The sequence below is a fragment of the Colletes gigas genome, unplaced genomic scaffold (genome assembly GCF_013123115.1).
Source record: "Colletes gigas isolate AHSC1104 unplaced genomic scaffold, ASM1312311v1 Colletes_gigas_Sc00026, whole genome shotgun sequence".
NCBI classification, from domain to species: domain Eukaryota; kingdom Metazoa; phylum Arthropoda; class Insecta; order Hymenoptera; family Colletidae; genus Colletes; species Colletes gigas.
In genome coordinates this window covers 1,922,007-1,943,635 of record NW_025106655.1, presented here as the reverse complement: position 1 = coordinate 1,943,635, position 21,629 = coordinate 1,922,007, and the positions used below count along the sequence as shown (strand labels likewise).

The window sequence follows — 21,629 nt, the reverse complement described above, 5'->3', positions numbered from 1 at the left end:
TTGAAATTAATTAAACAATTTCATCTGATATTTTGGATATAAGTTTGAAGGTTATGGTCCACAAGATTTGCAAATCATTGCACGTACAGTGATTCAGTATTGTGTAAAAATTTACAAATAAGATAATAATGTAATTTTAAAACGTTGTCTAATACTAAATATGTAATAAATAACTTACCGGCGGATGTAATATTCATGTTGGATCTCATGTGATATGAATTCCTTCGATAAAAACCTCAAAGTTTGATGGCAAGCCACGAACTCGTCAACAAATTCAATTGAAGTACGCTACAGACCAGTGTTACCAGATGGCAGACCGGTGTCCACAAGAAACTGCCCCCTCCACTTACATGCGCTAATGCACAGCCACGTATGCATGAACTCTGACGCTTCGTACACATGACTGTGCATTATTGCACGTAAGGGAGGGGCAATTTTCTCTAGACACTGGTTTGTCATCTAGCAATCTATAATGGTTGCCACATTGACGATGAAGAAAACATGCACACGTGACAATAAATTTTTTAATTTTTCGCACATTTATAAAACAATTCTCTTCTTAAATAAGTAGAAATTTATTTATTAGAAAAATGTTATTTTGAATAAAATAATTCTGAAACAAAGAATAATTTAACGTTGCAAATTTCGGACATTACTGGTGGCAATATTGTAGCGAGCACTTCAGTTTTCTGTTTGATTTTGACTTGCAACGCTAACCTAAAATACGTTCGTGTTCTCAAATTGTTGTACGCGTTACAACAATATTAGTTACATTTCTGGAAAATGACAGAGAAAACAAAGACAATGAGTCACGTGAAACATATTCCAAAGGACGCTCAAGTTATAATGTCAATAATGAAGGATATGGGAATTGCGGATTATGAACCAAAGGTTATAAATCAGCTACTTGAATTTACGTATCGTACGTACTACATATTCACAATCTATTCAAATTTATAGACATTTCGTTGAAAATAGAAGTAAATATACTTCTCGCATTCATTTATCATTCTTTAATAATTATACGAAACGGCTTATGAAATGATCTGTTTACAATCCATAGGTTATGTTACCTGTATATTAGACGACAGTAGAATTTACGCTAATCATGCGAAAAAGAAATTCATCGATTTGGATGATGTTAGATTGGCAGTCAAGATGCAGTTGGAACGTACTTTTACGAATCCACCGCCGCGAGATGTTCTATTAGACGTTGCTCGGACAAAAAATAATATACCACTTCCATTTGTTAAACCAAGCAATGGCTTGAGGTTACCACCTGACCGATATTGCTTAAATGCTACAAATTACAAGCTTAAAAATGCAACGAAAAAACTACTTGGAAAACAACTACACTCGTTAGTTGGAAATAATATTCAAGGTGGTCAATCTAAGCTAAAAGTAGAAGGGAACAAAACTGGTCTTTCCATTGTTAAACGACCAGGAACACTTGCAACAGTTGCTAGAACACAAACTATTTCAATACCAAAGCCTGTGTTGAAATTTTCAACAGGTACGTTCTACCCATAGGTATAATTAAAATCGTATAAAACAATAAATCTTTGTTGATTCATAGATCCCTACAGAATCCTGCATTCCCAAACGTCCGTTCCTTCTATCCATATTTCATTGAAAACTCAAATGTGTAAGATTCAAATTATTTAAGAAGCAATAGTAAAATGGACTATTGTAATTTTTATTATTTATTTACACAAATTTTTTATAATTATAGCTGCCTCGGGAACAGCTACGGTAAAGGCACAAGTAACTAAGCCAAAAATACAAATCACATCGGGCCAAACAATGCCTCCTATCAAAGCAGAAGAAGAATCTATGAAAAGGAAGAGAGAAGACGATGATTACGACGTACCATAATAATAAACAATAAATGCTCAAGATGTTTTCATTCTATATTTTATGTTTTTATTCGTTGAAACAGTGTTCTATCGTGCACTGCCGCTGCTACTTTGATCTATACCGTACGACATACATCCAATAATTTTAAACGTGCATACCTTCCTACTATTAATGCCACATTTTAAATGAAATTATATATTTTTGATTAAGAAAAGTAATATATATAGTCTATCTAATGAACCTAGAAAATTATGTACATCTTATAACCTCTTAAGATTTTGTACATAGTATATTTTAAAGAAAACCCGAAAGTGCTTCTCATTATTTCGAAAGTTTAAATATTTGAAAATAACGGTAGAATTTATTTAAACAGTATTTGAGACCGCATAAAACTAGACACTTTATCGATTAATATTTACACTAAAGTAGAATAACGTACTCATTCCTGAGCTTCGTATCCTTCATCTTCCTCTTCCGCCGCTGTTTGTTCCCCATCAATTTCCTCTTCCGTCGCGTAGTCTGGGGACGATGCACGAGTGTCAACACCAGGTTCGCCTTCCTCGACTGCATCCTCATCTTCCGCCTCGTATTCTGTTACGTCCGGAGGTTCAGTTTCATCCTCCTCTTCCTCTTCTTCGTCGTCCTCTTTAACCTCAATTTCGTCAGCCTCCTTTCCCAAAGAAACAGCTTCATCTTCGATTAATTCTTCCTCTCCCAATGCTTCCTCACCCTCTTCGTCCTCGGGTGCATCGCCTGCATCGAATGGAGGTGGTTCCTCAGCTTCGACCTTTGCTTTTCCCTTATCCTTTGGTTTCACGTCTTCCTCTCTAACACATTTCTTCCGGTGAATTGGCAGGAAGAGCTTGAAGTCTTCCGGTAGCTCGCTTTCCGGGTAAAGTCTATTGGATCAAGTACAACGTGAGTCATTTGAATATTAATATTTAAAATAAAGGTTGAAAGTATACAAAATTTACCGTAGGACATAGAAATTTATTGAATTTTTTAAAATAAATAATTTTAATGATTATATCGCGCACCTGTCCGCGAAATAAATGCGTCGAATCCTGCAATTCGCGTGGATTTGCAGGCGCGTGGTCTCGATGTAATTCGTGCCGTACGCTCTTCGCGTGAAATCCGCCAGATTAAATTGAATTTGATTCCAACCACCGGACAGCCCGATCGGCATCGATGTGCTGAAGGGTCTGATGCGGGTGGTGCTTTGGAAATTGCTCATTCGGAACCTCCTGTGCATGTTCTTGTCGTCGAGTATCTATCGGGGCGAAAACAATGCATACTTCTGGCGCGAAGCGATCCGAAGTGCCCGTTACCGAGACACCGTTATCGAACTTATAAAGGGAACAATGAAAAAATCGATTTAGTCGCGATGGGATTTACTGTTATCTCGAACGTGAAGTATTTCTTCATGTTCTTCACGATCATGATCAGAAAGGGAAGCCGAATGCCGAGAGATTTCTTCGGATTTGGGGGAGAAAATATGTAGGTCGTCGTGACGTTCGTTCCAGCCAACTCCAGGGCCAACGATTTCACTTCCTCGTCCGTCACCCTTCGAATGTAACCGTTCTTCACCTGTTCAAAATTACCCTCCCTGTATTTCCTTAACGTGAAATCGAATATACAAATAAGATCAAATAAAATTAAATGAACGTAGTCAATAGGAATATTCTTCGTTTTACTGGCCAATTACGTTTATTGATTGCTCTTTGAAGACTCAATCTTTTTAAAATACAAAGAGTACGGTAATACGATTATAATAAATTGAGAATAATATATGATAATAATATACTTTAATAAATTGGAAAACAAACAGAAAAAGAATATTATCATGAAACACAACTTACTGAGTTAATGAGTCCATGTGATTTCAGATAGTGGGCTTTGTTTTTCGTATGATCTACTTTATTAATCTCTATAATGTTACAGATGTCACTGTTTTGTTCGTCTTATGTCGTCACATTACCTTTTGAGATTTAAGAGATGGGCAAAATTTTTGTCTACATAATACAATTTTAATAACGCTGAGAAATTTAATAACACAAGACTATTTGTATCGTTGATTATATACATTTTGCCAACAATGGCGCGTAAGTGCTAAAACGTCAAATCGTTTTCATCGAATACGCGCACAATTACAAATAGTTTTCTGGGTATTTTTAAAAAATAAAAACTTTCTTCTTTCGATAACCGTGCAATGTGTATTTGTTCCACAGAAAAACTTACGCGCATGTCCCACAATTCCAACGGCGCCGAGCCACAGCTGTACAAAACGGACAAGAGTCCATGCTGGTACTTGTTACGAAACATCGTGCTCTTCCGTCCGTGTTTGAAACACGTATAACAAGCGGACACTAGTAATAAAATATATCAAAGCATGTCGTACGCGTCGTTATTTAGCAAATGTCAAAAGGTAACCGTTCAAAAACTGTTCTTTGTTTCGCCCGTTGTCGGATCGAGTTTGTTTTCTTTCGCGCGCGTAACTTTCGCGGATAAGAAATATACAAATACAGTTTTATGCAACGTACAAATGTGGTTTTATTCGTTCGTGCGTCGATACAATCGTTTTACAAGTACGACGAGATTTATGCATTATGCGTCGGGAAGAGTTCGTTGATGCGACGTCTCTCGTTCGCGGTTAGCAAATCGGGGACGATCAATGTCTTCGGTGGCATCCCGACGCTGAAGACACGATCGATTCTGACGCCATCGATGGCGAACATCTGCATCATCGCGAAATGCATAACATCGCGGTTCAGCTGGCGCCTGATCTGCTTCTTGATTCTTTGCACGCGACGACGGCAGATCACGTAACTTTTAACAAAATTGTGCCATTCGTCGATCATTCGCGGTGCAAGCCAAACACAGAGTGGCATAACCAACGATTCTCAGGGCCACTGCTCGAATTTAGGATCATTTTGAGCACCTATACCAGACTTATGTTAGATCGAAAGCCTTTCTATCTCTTTTTTGTCATATTTTTAGCCTGGAGTAACATTGAAATCGCATTGTATATTGAATATACGTTAGTTGTGCCACCGACTGGAAAATTTGTGCGAGGACGTCGATGAAAAATCGATTAAGGATGAAATTATTCTTACTAGGGCAGATTCGTAAGGCCCGTGTAACTCGGGTGGATCGAGACGTCGCTCCTGTACAATTCTGGATACATTTTCATGTGTTTGGTGAGGTACTTCCTGCCGCGCGATTTCTTCTCAGGCTCCCCTTCCGGCGGAGACTCTTGCCCTTCCTGACGTTCCGCGTCATTTTCCTCTTTCGTTATCGCTGTGTCCGCGATCGTTTCCTTTCCTTCCTGGATCTGATCAGACATCGTGACATGCAACTGTGGAGAGACACAGAACTATTGATTTCCTATGAGCGCGTCTATCAAAGATATTTAACGTTTTCACTTCGTGACTACAGCTTACAGATACGATATATACGATATTCGAGCAATTCGATACCAAAGCATTCGTCCCGTAAGTTCGTGCCAAATTTTTTACTAGAATTAGACAAATTTGAAGTCTTTTTTCATTCGATAACTCCCATTTGTTGTTCGCTAAAAAGTGTTGCAATACGTTGTTACATCAGAAATTTCTTTAAAACATCGAATACCAAATTCGAGAGCAGAAGAATTCAATAGTTCTCGAGCACCCATCGTTGAAACCGTCTTAAAATAGTTTCAAAGCGCACTGCTTGGAAAAACAAATCGAACGAAGTGTCGATACGCGTTTCCTTGTCAAGAAGATCCTTTTCTTCGACCATCCCACCGTTTATTCGGATCACCGCGGAACTATTTGAATGGCAAAACACTCCGAACTCTCGAATAAATCAATAACATTCTACAAGTGTGTTTCGACTCGAAGCTAACAAATCTTTACGAACCAGGAACGAGTTGACAAATAGTAATATTCATTCGGAGCACATTATATCTATATTCAGACTTTGCGTGGGATCACGGCTCGAAAAACAATAAAACAAACGACGCCATTAACGGCCGTGTCCTTCTTCGTCGACCACGTGTTTTTACTTTTCGCGAAATGGAACGATTCTATTCCGTCAGCCCGATAAAATTGTTAAATCCCCGTGGAAATTTGACCGCCGCAATTTCACTTTGTAAAACTATCCTCGAACGAAATTATAGGCTTCGAACGTAGTCGAGTATACGTATGTAAGTACTTGGAACATTCTACGTTTTAAACTACTCCGGCGATATAATGCGACTGGCTGATTAAATTTTTATTTTCACAGTTGCACGAGTTACTCACGAGTAAAGGTGTACGGAAGATTTAGGATCGAGGCTGCAGGAAGTGGCTCGTGACGATGACGAGAGCCTGTACTGGCGAATTTTTCAATCGCGTATTCACTTTGCGCGACCGACGAATACGGCCCGTCACTCCGTCGATCCGACGAAAGTTGGCCGATCTGTAACGAAGTGAGCCCCTGTGCCTCGTACGGCTATCGATTTGGTTTCCAGGTGAATCAATAGAGAGATTCGGTTCATTCTTATTTCGATGTATTGCCTTCATGCACGTCGAACCATCGCGCAGCCATTAATCCGCGCTAATTAGCTGGCTGCGAGATGATTACCGTGTAATCTCAGGAATTTGCGGACGGAACCAGGTGACTTCGAAATGAAACTCGCCGAATGATCTACGATTTCCCCTTTACTTCGCGAGCAATATTATCAGCGAATGTATTAAACCGTGTAGCGCGTGCGATAAATCAAACGTTTCTTCGTTATGTAGGGTGGTACGCTCGAGGCAGAATATCTGAATACTCTTTTCCAGTTTTGAAGATATACGTAAACGTACGACCCAATTTGTACGACTTTAAGCATCGGATATTTCGCGAAATGAAATTTTTACTCTGTGTCAATTTTCCAGCTTTAAATGTCAATTTGTATTTTCAGAACGAACATTATGAATTAACCTGCATTTTTATCGAGCACGATTTTAGGAAGGATCGAAATGGTCTTTTCTTTTTGTCTAATATACATCGTTTTACATAGTTTCGTAGAATTTTTTTAAATTCTGAACACCGGAAGAGCATAAATGTTAGTTCAAAGATTAAGTGCCGTCAGTGAAGTAAGAGGTATTAATGAATTCCGCTTCTCAGAAAAATGGCTCTTCTGTAAACCTGCATTTTTCATTTACTTTGACCCATTTTCCCAGAGTCTAAAAAAGCAAACTTTATGAAACTTTGTGTGGTGAATCTCAGGAAGACAGTGAAAGTACTGAATTAGGAATTTTGAGATTAACACCTACGTTTGGAAAACAACAATTATCGTTCGTAATATCACTTTTTGAACGTGTCGTGTAGCCAATTTACTTATTACTACCGGTTGAATGTTTGGATAAAATTGAAATCCCTTTATTGGTTTGGGGAAAAATGGGTCACGAAGGTCGACAATTTTCCATATAGATAAAACTCGATTGCAAGCTTCCTAAACGTAACCAACGATGTTTCGAAAGAAATAGATTTCACGTAGTATTTGAAGTTTTAGTATCAAAATTAAGCGTAAACAATATTGCGTATTACTTAATTTGTCTAAATTACTGTTTGCTGATTAATTTTTCGGTTTATTAAGACACAGGAAGAATCGCGTGTCTCATCCTTCTGTATTATTTTTGATGTTAGTGGACTGAACGAAATTTTGTTTATCACAGATGACATGGTTCAGCCAATCCTTCGAGGCGATCAGATTAAATTTGGTATGCTTCTTTGCTTCTATGTGTTTTCGATATTTTCACTACGATCTTCGAGTTACCTTGAAAGAATACTAACAGGTACCGTCCGGTGATGTCATATTCAAGGTCATTTTTTATTTATTTACAATCTTTATTACACAAAATGTCAGAGTTGAAGTAGAAAATGAAAAAACAAACGAAACAGGCCTTATACGTAAAAATTTTTGTAAGGGTCAAGGTGCAGCTGAAGCGTTGTTATTCAAATCCAACCTCGTTTAAAGGTCATGTTGTTATAGATTGTTGAATTTGACTAAAACATCCTGCATTCTGTACAAAAGGAAAAATATATAAATAAATCGATGAAAGAGGATTTCAGATTCATATAACCACCTTATGCATCACGTTCATCCATTTTATTTATGCTTATGTAACTCTCGAATTACGAGAGATGATGAAAAATGTTTCAAATAAAAGTTTTAAATTGCTAGTCTCTGGAAACAGCACAACTTTTATTTGGAACATTTGATACATAATTTTTGTCATTAAATTTTCTTCATCTACTTAATTTACCTTCTCAATTAAAATGCACAGTATTTAAATATATGCCTATATAATACTAATATTTCCAGCCCCGTTGTCGAGCGGCACGCATGGCATAAGGATTTTTGTTGCGACGGGTACGCAAACGTGACCGTACCGTGAATGCAGAGAACGAATTTAATTAACGTGCGCCGTACATACTCCATTGAAACCGCGGTGAGAGCTTCCTCGCGTGCTATTGTCCGACGAAATAGACGCCAGGCACGAAAGATATATTTACAAGGGGAAATATCGGGACGGGGAGGGAGCCTCGGCTCGGAACGACGGCCCCATTACACGATGCTCTCCAAACTGATCAAAATCGAGTTACAGTTACGCGGGATGACGTTAACAACGTGATTACTTCATCGATTACGCGGTGCATCAATCTTGTCAGCCTCGTAAACGCGTACGTAGGTGGGCATGTCGGTCGATAAAGGTTGCCACGGTTCGGGCACGAAGTAGAATTTCATTATAATTCCAAAACAACGTGTACTTCGTCCCAACCGAGGATTCTATCGATGCCCGTCCGGGTAATTGCATTCCCGGTAACCGTCGCTGTGCAAACTATCCTAGTTACTTGAATTAATTGACCATCGAGGCGGGGAGGGGGGGGGTGGGAAAGGGGGCAGGACAGTCGCGACGGAAAACAAAGAGCAACCTCGGTCGCGACGACGAAAATTCAAATCTGGGGAAGCACGACGGTTACGGAACGGTTTCGTTGGTACTGCTCGTGCGTGATTTTTGTCTCGACCAATTGAAAGGCGGGACCAATGGAAGATACCTGCCATGAGCCACTGTCAGGGTCGATGCTAATTACTAGTCGAAACAGACAGGAAATGACTTCTAATCTTGATAGAGCCTAATTGGAATCCCCCTCATATCGCATAAAAAACTTTATCGTGTCTCGATAGCATTGAAAATAATTTAGGGGTTATAGCAAGATGAAGCTCCATTTTGGGGTACTTGAAGTAAACAACTAAAAATATTGTTTTGTTAAAAGATCTTTCTTCCTAAACTTACTTTCTTCTGGAATAATTGGGATTAATCGGTGAGATAGTGTTATTCGCGTATGTTATTGTAAGCTTACTGTAGCAAACAACTAGACTTTCTCCATTTGAAATTCATGTAAAAGCTTGTTTGCTGTTCCATGGACTATTGTATCAGCATCCTTCTTGAATATTTGACACGAGAAAATCCCACTTGAATTCCGTAATGGAAAAGCGTTTGATATTTAGCTTCTCGTAAAAATGAATCACCAACAATCCCAAACACATGCATCGTTATCTATAATTCCAATTTACCAGTTTCCTTTCCATGCAATATTTTAATTTAGAAAATGGCGAAATGTTTACATTCGAAACCAACGATTCCTCAGTACCGTTTCCCAAACAAAATGTCTGAAATTCCCTCGGGGACCCGCGGAACGCTGCATTCTGAAAATTTCAGTGGCCAGTGGGTGCCGAAAATTTTCCACCGTCCTCCCTCGTCGATTATTCGGCCCCGCGACCGTGGCCTCGTAACGCAAACACGTTTTCATAATTAAATATTACGTTTCTCTTCTCCACTTTCGAGGCGCCCCGATGCATCCACGCAAAGCCGGCTCTGGTCACAGTAACCATGCTCGAATTTATTGATATTTTCCAGAGAGTTCAGGCGCGAACGGAGAGAGACGGTTGCGCCCTGCGAGGGTTGGCGTCCAAGAGGGCGCGAGGAAGACACACAGAGGAGCAAGAGGGTGCGCAGGAGGCTCCGTCACGCCCGCATGCTCAACGTGCAGTCTCCTCCGGGTGTACAGCTGATCGCGAGTTCCGGAAGAACCGACGCGGATCGTTTGCACGCGCATGTCGAGACATCGAGGCGATCCATCCGCAGCCAATTTCCACCCCGTTCGCGTAACGATGTCGCGGTGATAATCGTGCGAACCGTTTCGGAGAACGCGAGTAACGTTTTTCGTGCGTTCATCCCCTCCCCCTCCCTTCCCTACCCTGTCATCCTTGATCTTCGTTCATTCGTGGCCGGTGCCTGTTCAGTTTCACGTGCAGAGGGTACACGCGAAAAGAGGAAAAAGCCATCGAGGGACGCGGCGTGCGATCGCCGGATGTCGTTGGACGCCGAGACGTCGTCGTCGAGGGAGGGTGGACCAGAAGAGGACGCCACGAGACGCATCCAGCGATAAGGAAGCTCGATCACAACGAAAGACTCGTATGATGGCCAACGAAAGGATACAGCGACCCTACAGGTGCGTGGTACCGTGACATTCTAGCTATCCTCGTTCGGAACATTTACTCCCAGACAGTCGATGTCTAAATCTGTTCTATATAAGTACTCGTGTATTGTAGGAAGAAGGACAGATCGGTCCAGACTTAACCCTTTCGAACCGGTTGGTAACACGTTTAGACGTATTTTTATATTAGCTTTTGCCCGCAGTTTTTTATTCTGTGAATGGTGTTTTCTTATGCAAGCTATTAGATCAGCATTCAGCATCTCGGCCTAGGAAGACCAAGGGGAGGCTTGTTAAATACGATGTTTATTTTGAATATTTCTGAAACATTGTTTGGACTCGTAGGGAGAAGGAGAGATTAGTTCGGGTTCAATCGTTTCGAAAACTCGCGTGTACAGTGGTACGAAAATTTATCGATTAAATTTTGAGACGTACAGCATGATGTACTTTGTATTAGCTTTTGCCTGTAGGTGCGACCGTACGCGTAGTGTTTTCTTGTGCAAGTTGTTAGAACAGAGCCCTAGGAAGACCAAGGGGGTTCTTGTTGAGCTCATTCGACGATAAATATTTCCTAAATATTTTTTATTAAAATTTTTATTCAATCTAGACAGTCGTTTTCGACACGAGGACTCGTTCTACACGGATACTCGTGTATTCTGGGGAGAATATTATTTCCGAATCTGACAGGAGCGCAGTGTAGGATAATATTTGAACCCTTTGCACTCCGAGTATGCCTCCGAGGCATAGTCTGGTGATCCACTTTCAAGTATGCGGCTCAATGCTCTCTATTATCGACGCTACCTACAGATTCTCGTAAATATTTAGTGAGCCAGTGAAAGATACTTTCACATTTAAAAATAGTCTTATTAACGTAGTACAGAAATATATGTAGGATTGGAAAGGGTTAAAGTAAATAATTTCGAGATGCACAAAACGATTGATAAATGTATTTAGCGTGGAAGGTGTTTAAGTATGTTCTTAGGTATAATAGTAAACTGATATATTATTATTTTGTCATGTTTATTACTCTTAAAATACTTGTCTTTGACGATTATTTGCCAGTTACGAACATGGAAAACGTAGGTGGGCTCGAGGAGTTCTCCCCTTGGTTTACGATTCAGCCATTCCTAGGGTTAACGTAGTTTTTCATTCGAATATGAAATTAAACTTATGATTTCTAGATTTAGAGAATAAAGAAATGTATATGTATGTACAGTGCGTAGGTAAAGCGAACCTTTAGCAATTTTAAAACGACAAGAAAATATGCTGATTTCGTTTTTATTTTCGTAATGGCGGATAGCCAATATTCAAACTGGAAGATAAGCTATATAACAATGAAAGTTTAATCTAAATCGGTCCACTGGTTCTCGAGTTTATCCTATACAAACGTACATACATACGTACAGATACACAACATCCAAACGAACTAATTTCTATAGTAGTGTATAGCACAGATAGTAGTTGACCATTTATAGTTTCAAAAATCATCTTTCCCGATATGTTTTACATCGTACGCTCACAGTTTCACCGAAGTTACTTGTAAAATAATTATTAGTTAGCAAAACTTGGGCGGAAAACGTAAATTTATTGGGAGGAAGAGAAATGTAAACACTGTCGAGTAATTTTTATATGAAACGTAATATAAATTTATAAAGAATGTTCTTGTAATTAGAGAAGCTTCGTCAATTACAAGAATTATCATTTGTACGTTTAACGGAGAACAATTGCATTTAAGACTTCCTCGCGTGCACGTTGGTTGAGAATAGCATACATTTATGCCACTGGCATAAATGACGTAATTGGTGACTGTGTCCGGCCAGATCGTGGCTGATTTATTGATTTCCATTAAGTATTATTGCCGGAATGGCTCGTTTATAGGGCAATCGATTACGATCTACTTTGTACTTTCATGTGTATACACGTTAACTTCTTGTTGTGCTAGGTTTTAAACGTTATTGCGTACCTTGCGCGAGTTTAGTGGCTTTTGAAAATGGCTGAGTCGTGTCTGGCTCGACGTTCGTACACGGATCATCAAACTCTTGCACAATGTTGTCCGAGATCTCGTTAAAAGTTTAATTCTATCGTTTTGAGAAATTTCGTGATAAAATTACGCGGTATAATTTAAAAAGCTCTGTTCCATTGTATATTAATAATTGGTAAATTCTTCACGAGAAATTCGATGGCATTGACAGATTAATGAAGCAGAGAAACGAGGCTAATAAACGCTGGAATCTGATCGATTCCTTCCACGCATCCTTTGAAGCTTGCAAGCGAACTGTGAAAGAGAAATCAGTATGAAAATAGAACCAGATTTAACTACACTACATGGACTCGCATATTTACACTCAATTTTCAAAGCAAACCCAGCAATTTCTAACGACTGCAATAGGCAAATTACAAATAACACGAAGTGTAAATTGAGCAGAATTTTACTTGAAAGCTTGTCAAGTAAAAGATACAGGCAACTTTAATATTTTTGTTATCACTTTTCAGATCGTTTATCGTACATTACTTCTTATTTTAAAATAATTAATAATTAATTAATTTCCACTCACTCTTGTGTTACTTCCTGAAAAGATATTAGTCCGTTTATAGTTGCGACAGAATTTGTTGCACGCGATGTGTGCGGCCTTAGGTGAAATTCGTGAAGTGACATGCGGCCTTCCGATGCTAAAAGCTTCTCCATCCTTGGTTTAAACGCCATCCTCGTTGTTGTACACATATAACAAGCAATCAACCTTTACACTTTGACTGTCTAATTTTACCTTGCTTGACTCTCTCTTTCCTCTTTGTACGTTACTTCCTTTGTGTTTTCTCTCTACTATCATTCCATGCTTTTACACTCCTTACGATTCATTTCACACATTCCCAGTCGTACGTGGACAATTACATATTTAAAAAAAAAATACAAATTACACATTTGTAATTTAATTTCTCAAAATACGTCAGATAATACGCGGGGAATATTAAAAATTAAAAACGGTTCTCTATATTGGGCCAGTGGTGTAGTTTATATCGTTCAATAAATAAAGGAAACGATCAAATTTTAAAGCGACGTTTCAGTTTATAAGAGTTAATATTGTCGTAACTAGTATAAGGACTTCTTAGAGATCGAAAGAGGCCAGGGACCACTTAGCATATAATTAGTTTGAAGATATCGATCAAACAATTAATGAAACCATGTCTGGAGTCAGGATAAGCATGCTGGGCACGTCGTACCGGCGAATAAACTTGGGACGTTTAAAAAATATCTTTATAAGAAAAACGTAAAAGAGTAAAATCTGGGCAGAAAGTCTTGTCGCGAGAGAATTTTTAAAATGTCTCTTTTATTTTGCGTACACTTTCTTAATGCATTTTAAGGTTCGTATATTAAACAAATTTCTATTCTGTGTAAGAAATAATATTCTTGGTACGAAATGCAGTATTACTACGGTTTCTTTTGGCCGGAGACATTTTCCTGTCGGCTAAGAGCGTCCTATTTTATTTCCTCGTCACAGCATGTCTCTTGTCGCTCTTCCGCGACAAAGAGGAACATGTTACAACTAATGGGGGTATATTTCACCCCTTTGTCGATCTTCACGCTGCTATTGAAACCTCTATGCATCGTACATTGTCGATACTTTCTTGTTTCATCGACCCTTAAGTGGATTATCGGGGGCCTCTGTAAGTTTGAACTAATAATTGTTTTCTGCGTGTCAATATTATGTTTCGTTATCTTATCATGGTTCGAACGTGACCAAGGATACTTGATTTTCATTTATCAATGGGTTTATCGATCACAAACGTCCCTATCGAGTAACCTAAACGACCCACACTGTAATATAGTCTAATCAGTCTATGATTCGAGAGCCTCCTGCGCGATCGTAACGTCAGATAATTTATTTTTTAAGAACAACTTTACCAGTTCCCGGTCACTCGGAAGTAAATCTCTGTTCAGTGCTGTCACTGGGCAAAGATCTGAGCAAGATCACCATGCCGGTCGTCTTCAACGAACCGCTTTCCTTCCTCCAGCGGGTCGCCGAGTACATGGAGTACGCTAAACTGCTCAAGCAAGCAGCCCAAGAAGAATCTCCGATCGGTAGGATGCAGGTGAGACCAGTCGATTTTTACACAGAACACCCAGTATATCGGAACGATAGCAAATCTACATCGTCGACGTTGCAGTACGTTGCTGCTTTCGCCGTGAGCGCTTTGGCCTCAAACTGGAAAAGGCTTGGCAAACCCTTCAATCCGATACTTGGCGAAACGTACGAGCTGGAGCGCGAGGACTTCCGGTAAGCATCGAGGCGTACGAGTTATCGAGCCGTCGCAGAGTATCTTTCAAATTAAAAAACTGGAAATCAACTTTTTTATCAACGGATCAAAGTCTTAAAAAATCTTAGTTTATTCACCGAATCCTCAAATATCCTCTTGATAAAATCACTATTGATACTGTCAATATTCCTTGGCGAAGTTTCCTCGTGAAATATACGGATCAAGCTTCTCCTGGGTGATTAAGACTTTGCAGAAGCGGCATTCGAGCGGAAAAGTTAAATTACCGATGAAATCGTTGCTCTTAATAAGTTGAGAATTAAGGAAAGATTAAGAGAGGTCTTATTCAATTCTGGGTTCGTAATCAGCCACCCAAAAAATCCCCGAATAGCAAGAGGGTTTGTAAATAGTATCAGAACTCGGTCTGTGAGAGTCTCAAACGTTTTAAAGAATTAATTACGCAGGATGCGATAATCTTTGCTTCAGAATAATCTGCGAACAAGTATCGCACCATCCACCGGTGTCAGCCTTCCACGCCGATGACGAGGACTTTGTGTTCCACGGCACTATACATCCAAAACTGAAATTCTGGGGCAAATCGATCGAGATACATCCAAAAGGCATCGTCACTGTCGAACTTCCCAAGTGAGTGGGCCGGATATTGCTTACGTTGCGTTTTAATTCCCGTCCGTATCGCAAACACTCGAAAATCGAGAAGAAACAGTCATTAAGCGTAATGGCGCACGTTTAATCGCAGATGGAAGGAAGCGTACACTTGGCAGAACGTCAACTGTATACTTCATAACGTGCTGGTGGGCCAAGTATGGATGGAGCAGCTCGGCTGCATCGAGATCAAACAATACGGCGGCGCAAATTACAAGGCGAATCTTTCCTTCAAGAGTGGCAGCTGCAACGGGAAGGACCTTCATCGAGTCGAAGGCTTCATAACGGATCAAGAGTAAGCTGGTAACAGTTTGTAATCACTTGCACAGCGAACAGCATGGCAAAGTCCCTAAAAATTTCACCAAAGTAGCGTATTCGTGAAAATTCAAAACGATGTAAAAATATAATTTAATATGCACTAAAATATCAGGTCACTGGATTGTTGTTTATTTGTTTGGTTGACAAATATGGTGTGATTACAGACAGCCAACACCGATTAATAAACTTTTTCTGCTCAGTAAGAAGAAGCTGTTGTTCCTCTATGGAAGATGGACGGACAGGATGAAGGTGTGCGATCCTATGCTGTACGAAGACGCTCTGGAAAGGGTGAAACGAGAAGCAAAGAGTCCTCAGGGTAGTCCAGGACCCAAGAAAGTATTGGCGAAGCTTAACAGTCTTAGGGTTGGAGCCTTCAAGCCGTCCCATCAGGTATGCAGCTGCTTCTTTTATGTTCGAATTTTTCATGACTGCTTTTTACTTAACTTCATTCGTCGAATAAAACGAAAGTACCACGAATAAGAATTTTACAACCTAATTCAAAATTAGATACGCGAATAAATATGAATTCTTGTGTAAAAAATGTAAGGTAAAGTTGAAAGCGACGGAATAATAAAAGAAGCTTTCGCGATCTTTTTAAACGCGAACGCGCCATTTGTACGAAATTTCTTCTTTGAATATACATGGAGCGAGCAATTAATTATTCATAATTAAACCGCGGCAGGGGACTTGAAATGTTAATTTTTTTTGTTTTTACTAATTGCAAGCACCTTTCGTGACTATTCACCGACATACTGTAGCACGTAGATCTCTATTCGGGGACCTTGCTCCACTTCCACAGGTGATTATTTCGAAAACGAAATACATTTTATTCTCAGGATTAGATCTTTATAATCCGATAGATGTATCGTCGTTCGTTAAAATTCTGCCTGTTCCACATCTCTCGTTCGTACGGATTTCAGGCTGAAGGAGTTTTAGTGAAAGGTATATGTATGCCATAGCACAATAGCTCTTCACTGGGATTTTTAATAAAACAGAAGATGTTCGTTTTTTAGCTAAGATATAAAAGTTGAATAAATTATTACTCATATCAAATTTGTGTGTTTGTTTAAGGACGCGATCGACGATCCATCCGCAAGTATAGACGGAGACGACGCTCCAACGATCGACGATATTCCTGGATCCACCATCCTTTGGGAAGTCGCTCCAAGACCGGCCAGTAGTTCAGACGTGAGTATGTCGAATATAATCAACGAAACAACTATTTTCATCGAGTTTCTTGTTCAATATATTCGGATGAATTTTCAGTATTACCAGTTCACGACGTTCGCGATGTCGTTGAACGAAATGACACCCGACATGGAGAAAATTATATGCCCGACGGATTCTAGACTGAGGCCGGACATTAGGAAATTGGAAAATGGAGATCTAGAGGTGGCTGGAGCTGAAAAAACGAGGCTCGAGGAGAAGCAACGGAACAACCGCAAGTCACGGAAACACAAGAAAACTCAGGAATGGACGCCCAGGTAGGAATCACGAATATACGTTCTGTTATTTTCTATTTCAGTTTTTAAGTTGGACCAACACGAACGTTTGTAAACAGTTTTCGTGAAAATAGTGCCTGCTCGCCCGAAACATTTCCTCGCGAGTCGAATTCACGTTTTGCTTTGTTGTCAAGCTGCGTATAAAGTGTTCTCGTGTTTCAAGATAGCAGATAACAAATTATACAGTATGTAAATGCTCCGTGCACCACAGGTGGTTCCAATTAGGCATTAATCCGTACACGGGTCAAGAGGACTGGCTGTACCGAGGCGGATACTGGGACCGCAATTACACCAACATGGAAGACATTTTTTAATAAACACGACGATCCTTGTTTCATCACGGTAAATAACAAACGACAAAAAGGTTGTGCGCTCGCATGTCCTGGCGAGAAGTGGTATTCGTACAAAATTGTCGGCACACCGCGCAGAGAATAAAGCTGATCGCCCTTTGACCTATTGTTTCGATTCTTTATCGTCGGTCGAACGCTATTTTCTAATCGATCCCAAAGAAATCTTGTTGTTTGTGTCACTATTGTAACTATGAATATTAGAACGTAACAGCTTTTACGAGGTGTAAGCATAATTCCAAGAGTGAGAGAAACCGGAAAAGGGGAGAAAATATCCAGGAAATGCGAGTACCAATTTCGAATCCAGTCGGAGCCCTCTGAGACGATCAGTCCAAAACAAAGTTGGGCAAAATTTCATTCGAGTAATGGACAACTTATAAAGCCAACACGGAGCAACTTATTCACTTTGCTATCTGCACTGAACGATAATTATTGGGAAATGTACTTCTATTAGGTTAGAAAGTCCTCTTTCTATTTTTAAAGAATTACCACTCGTCTTTACAAAATCTAGACAATCATATAAGTTTCTATATCAATTTATCTTATTATCCAGCTGCATATATGTTATTATCTATTTCTTTGATTCCAAGTCTATTTTCGTTTCACTATTTAAAATTATATCTTCTAAAAAGTCTGATCTGATAAAAGTACCTTCCCATGGAACGTCAATTATAAAAATCTCCGTTTTTATTCCTGGATGAAATTCGATAGCTCTTGGCCAGGACGCGGCGGGAACGGTTTTGTTTCATCCGGTCGGGGATGAATTACTTCACACAATCGGGATGTATTGTACGCTCGTAGCTAGATTCTCTTTTCAGCGGAACGAGACAAAGCAAGCTTACGCCTCGTTGGTAATTCCGTATGCAGGTCGTACGTGCGTAGTCGTGTGTAGATAAGTAATCATACTCGGGGCGCTCGTTGGTCGAGCACGAACCGAGTAACATAGCGAAAATTCAGCAACGACGAGCGAAACGCGATGTCCACGCGCGAAACTCGTCGCTGTCACGTAGCCTAGACAAGGAATATCGCGCAACAGCGTAGACTAAATAAATAAATAAATAAACCAAAGCCTAGTGATCGATGTCTATGCGTAAAATCCGGCAGCGAGCGAGCCTTTCTCGCGTTATTTCTATGGCGGAGATCCGGACCGTCGAATGCGTTCACGCCATAACACAGTTGGGCAGAGCTCCGGAAACGTGGCCAAAACTCAGTCAATTCACCGATATTCTCAACACAAGTACGATTTAATATCGAGACAAATATGGTATCACGCGTGTAAAATAATATTTAAACATTTCGATGACGGTTGCTTCTCGGTAATCACTGTTACCCATCAATTTTACCTCCATTGGTGTTTTCTTCGAAGATAATTTATTTCTTCTTTTTTTCTGTGTATTATGTATATTGAAATTTATGCGAGAGAAATTGTATTTAAAATTAATATTATTCCGTAAGTAATGTATGCTTATTTTATTCAGAGTTTTGCCGCGTGTAATTTAACCGTCACTGGTACATTTTGAGAATTTTATAATTAAATATTGCGGCCACGTTCGATGGATTTTGTCCCCACCGTGCGCGAAGATAAAAATTTGCACAAAGTCCATCCGTTAGCCGATGTTTGGTGTACATAGCGCGGAGGAACGATCGTCGTGAAAACTTTTTATAAGAAAAACACACAGGGAGAGCCCCCGAAGCGGCGAAACGACTGCACACCGTTCTGTTCGATTCACCCTTCAGGCGCCCAATCCGGGAGTACGCAGCGATCGCATAACTTTTCTCACATGTTCGTTTTTACGAGACGCGTAGCCGCGAGATTCACCTCTGATACTATTTTTATAAAAACTTAGTCCGGCCGAACCGAAGCGAGGCCGGAGCCACTTCTCTGGATAACTGAGACATTTTAGCTTGATGTAGGTTTCTGTACATAACAGCGACTGTATCATACACTTGTATCTAAGTATAATAATTTAGGCCAATTTTACGCACGAAGAGAACGTTATAGGGGCCCCGATTAGCTTGGATAGTCCGCGATTAAGCTTCACCCAACCACGCATCGAACCAGCAATAATAGCAACAGTTAACCGTTTTTCGTCAGCTCATTCGATGCTCGTAGTTTTTCGAGAAACTGTGACTTTGTACAAGTCAATATTTTCTAGTTCTCGAAGATTGTTCCAAAAGTTCTCGGAATCTCTCGGTCTGAAACGTCTCCATTTTTCATTCCACGTGTTCGAAAATTCTTTAACAAACAACCTGTTACGAATATCTTTTCTTCGAGTGAAAAGTCATAAAGACGACTAGCTTTATATAAATATCGTAAATATATTTTTCGAGGCATTATTTTAATAGTCTGGGCCCCCATTCGAATGGACAACGAACGTAAAATCTCAACACTATACTTTGCTTCGATTCTATGCTCCGGTTGTTCCCGAAACTTTTGGAACGACCCTCAGAGACGACTTTTGTTTAGCTTTAAACGCGACAATTGTGATCGTAAAATGGTTTCGTTTTTAAGTAACGCAATTTAGATCGCTCGATTGAAGTCTAGACAATATAAAGCAAGATATTTGATACTCAACGGTGCCAATACGAAACAATAATATGCTAACTGCTCCTTCAGTAATGTATAGCCGTACGTATTTGCGAATCTCTGTCAGCGTAACTTGTAACACCTAGAATTTAGTTCGGCTTATCGTTAACGTGTAACTATCGTCCGACCGTGTTAATGATCACGGTTTAGTAACAATTCGTTTAAACGAAAATATGTGGACATTTAGGCCAGTACAAGTTATAAAGTACATTCGTCGTTTCTGACAGCACACTGATACCCACGACCCACGAGATTTACTGTACGAGATCATTTAAGTGTGTTTGCTTCGTAGATGATCTCGCGTCACGAGAAACCTTAAGGAACATTCATCGTAACCGATATTCGATCAATAGATGTATGTATACACATGTGTATTCGAAGTATGTAGATCCCATTAAGTATTAAGCTAATTGCAGAGTTCCTTTCTCTCATTTTCGACATCTGATTACTCTTGTCAACTTAGAGAAGTTTCATAACATTTGCATTCGTTTCGGTTTATTCAACTTGGCAGATAAAGTTGACATATTTCACAGACTTATTTTATTTGTTCGTTCAGACTTTTCCTTTTTTCTACTGTAGTACTATGCCATTGATTAAATATCAGTATGCTATTGTCTGTATACGAAGTGATATCATGCAAACGTTAGTTAGCATTCATCAGTATTATCGCAAACAGAACAATACGTATGTATTGGACACATATAGGAATTGCCTTTTACGCAATAAACAAAAAAACATCTTTATGCTCCCGCACGACATTACAACGATCGTCCTGCTTATCGCCGTGGACGTGAATTGTTATTAAACTTTAAGAACAGGAATGATAGCTATTCCTTCAAAAGCGCCAATAATATTTGTAAGAGCTGAATCATCGAGCTCTCATGCTGTAGAATATTATTGTATTTACGTTGCATAGACGAGTGTATGTAACTGTACATAGACATATAGATATTAGAAATAAATGTTATAAAGAAACATCTCTGCTTTCTTCGTTAAAATATATAACGTTGTTAGTCTTTCTTCGAATATTTAGAGCTACTTAAAATTAAAGTAGAATAATGATATTTTCTATTTACCGGTAAGTACATTCTTCACTTTCTTAAGAAATATAACTATTATGTATATTAATTTCTTTCCAAAATTAATTATTTCCTTGAAAATATTATTCATTGTCTTAGTAATGGTTAAAAGTGAAGTAAATTGCGCGAGAAGAAAGTGTTTTTCATTTGTTTTTGGACCAAAATGACCCAATCTCAATATAGATATCAATGCCGAAGAAAACTTGCCGTGCCGCCATAAATTCAAAGGAAACTTTGCGCGCCTGTTAGTTCTCTCTCTGCTGCGCGATGGCGCAGCGCACGAACTGTTTTCAATATGGCCGCCTGGCTGTGCCTCAGAAGCGATTCGGAAGGAATCGATCTCGGTTCGGTAGCGGTGAACACGTCGCAGTAATCGTTTCGAAAGTTCTCGCGGTAAAACGTGCGAGTTATTGTTATTCCGGTGATTATATACGAGTGGTGAACTGTGTGTGAGCGAAAAGGAGCACCAGCCTAGGTACATCGATTCGGCGAAATGAGCACCGTACCAACAGGTGAGATC

General features: G+C 39.6%; 4 protein-coding genes and 1 pseudogene across 5 annotated transcripts in view; 2 read left to right on the top strand and 3 right to left on the bottom strand.

Annotated features, from left to right (window-relative positions):
* Positions 1 to 309, bottom strand: part of LOC122401653 (26S proteasome non-ATPase regulatory subunit 1) — a 73,644-nt gene extending 73,335 nt beyond the window's left edge. Inside the window, exon 1 of the mRNA XM_043403912.1 lies at positions 179 to 309. Within this exon, the coding sequence (XP_043259847.1) occupies positions 179 to 209 (31 nt within the window). The 5' untranslated portion in view covers positions 210 to 309. The remainder of the gene's footprint in view (positions 1 to 178) is intronic.
* A 385-nt stretch (positions 310 to 694) lies between these two features.
* LOC122401604 (transcription initiation factor TFIID subunit 9) lies at positions 695 to 2,095 on the top strand. The gene is made up of 3 exons (XM_043403836.1): positions 695 to 922; positions 1,064 to 1,513; positions 1,733 to 2,095. Exons 1-3 carry the CDS (start codon positions 784 to 786, stop codon positions 1,873 to 1,875), a joined length of 732 nt encoding a protein of 243 aa, XP_043259771.1. The 5' UTR covers positions 695 to 783; the 3' UTR covers positions 1,876 to 2,095.
* Positions 2,096 to 2,261: 166 nt separating this feature from the next.
* LOC122401603 (cilia- and flagella-associated protein 20-like) lies at positions 2,262 to 4,179 on the bottom strand. The gene is made up of 4 exons (XM_043403835.1): positions 4,096 to 4,179; positions 3,253 to 3,444; positions 2,895 to 3,127; positions 2,262 to 2,756 (listed from the first exon to the last, which is right to left on the bottom strand). The coding sequence occupies exons 1-4, from the start codon at positions 4,177 to 4,179 to the stop codon at positions 2,297 to 2,299; spliced, it is 969 nt and encodes a 322-aa protein (XP_043259770.1). The 3' UTR covers positions 2,262 to 2,296.
* Positions 4,180 to 4,454: 275 nt separating this feature from the next.
* LOC122401591 lies at positions 4,455 to 9,994 on the bottom strand (annotated as a pseudogene).
* On the top strand, positions 9,963 to 20,947 carry LOC122401661 (oxysterol-binding protein-related protein 2). 2 transcript variants are annotated; one of them, XM_043403937.1, is made up of 10 exons: positions 9,963 to 10,380; positions 10,481 to 10,521; positions 14,253 to 14,451; positions 14,527 to 14,636; positions 15,100 to 15,258; positions 15,371 to 15,571; positions 15,795 to 15,984; positions 16,666 to 16,782; positions 16,861 to 17,078; positions 17,308 to 20,947. In XM_043403937.1, exons 3-10 carry the CDS (start codon positions 14,335 to 14,337, stop codon positions 17,408 to 17,410), a joined length of 1,215 nt encoding a protein of 404 aa, XP_043259872.1. In that variant the 5' UTR covers positions 9,963 to 10,380; positions 10,481 to 10,521; positions 14,253 to 14,334; the 3' UTR covers positions 17,411 to 20,947. The 2 variants fall into 2 exon arrangements, with proteins under 2 accessions (XP_043259872.1, XP_043259871.1); XM_043403936.1 differs by lacking the exon at positions 10,481 to 10,521.
* Positions 20,948 to 21,629: the final 682 nt, after the last annotated feature.

Coding starts and splice junctions, on each gene's coding strand:
- LOC122401603 (XM_043403835.1), bottom strand. CDS start 4,179: ATGTTTCGTAACAAGTACCAGCATGGACTCTTGTCCGTTTTGTACAGC. Junction 3,445..4,095: donor TGGAATTGTGGGACATGCGC/GTAAGTTTTTCT, acceptor AATTTTGAACAG/GTGAAGAACGGTTACATTCG. Junction 3,128..3,252: donor ACTTCACGTTCGAGATAACA/GTAAATCCCATC, acceptor TCGCCCCGATAG/ATACTCGACGACAAGAACAT.
- LOC122401604 (XM_043403836.1), top strand. CDS start 784: ATGACAGAGAAAACAAAGACAATGAGTCACGTGAAACATATTCCAAAG. Junction 923..1,063: donor GCTACTTGAATTTACGTATC/GTACGTACTACA, acceptor TACAATCCATAG/GTTATGTTACCTGTATATTA. Junction 1,514..1,732: donor TGTGTTGAAATTTTCAACAG/GTACGTTCTACC, acceptor TTATAATTATAG/CTGCCTCGGGAACAGCTACG.
- LOC122401661 (XM_043403936.1), top strand. CDS start 10,346: ATGATGGCCAACGAAAGGATACAGCGACCCTACAG. Junction 14,452..14,526: donor CTCCGATCGGTAGGATGCAG/GTGAGACCAGTC, acceptor TCGACGTTGCAG/TACGTTGCTGCTTTCGCCGT. Junction 17,079..17,307: donor ACTCAGGAATGGACGCCCAG/GTAGGAATCACG, acceptor CGTGCACCACAG/GTGGTTCCAATTAGGCATTA.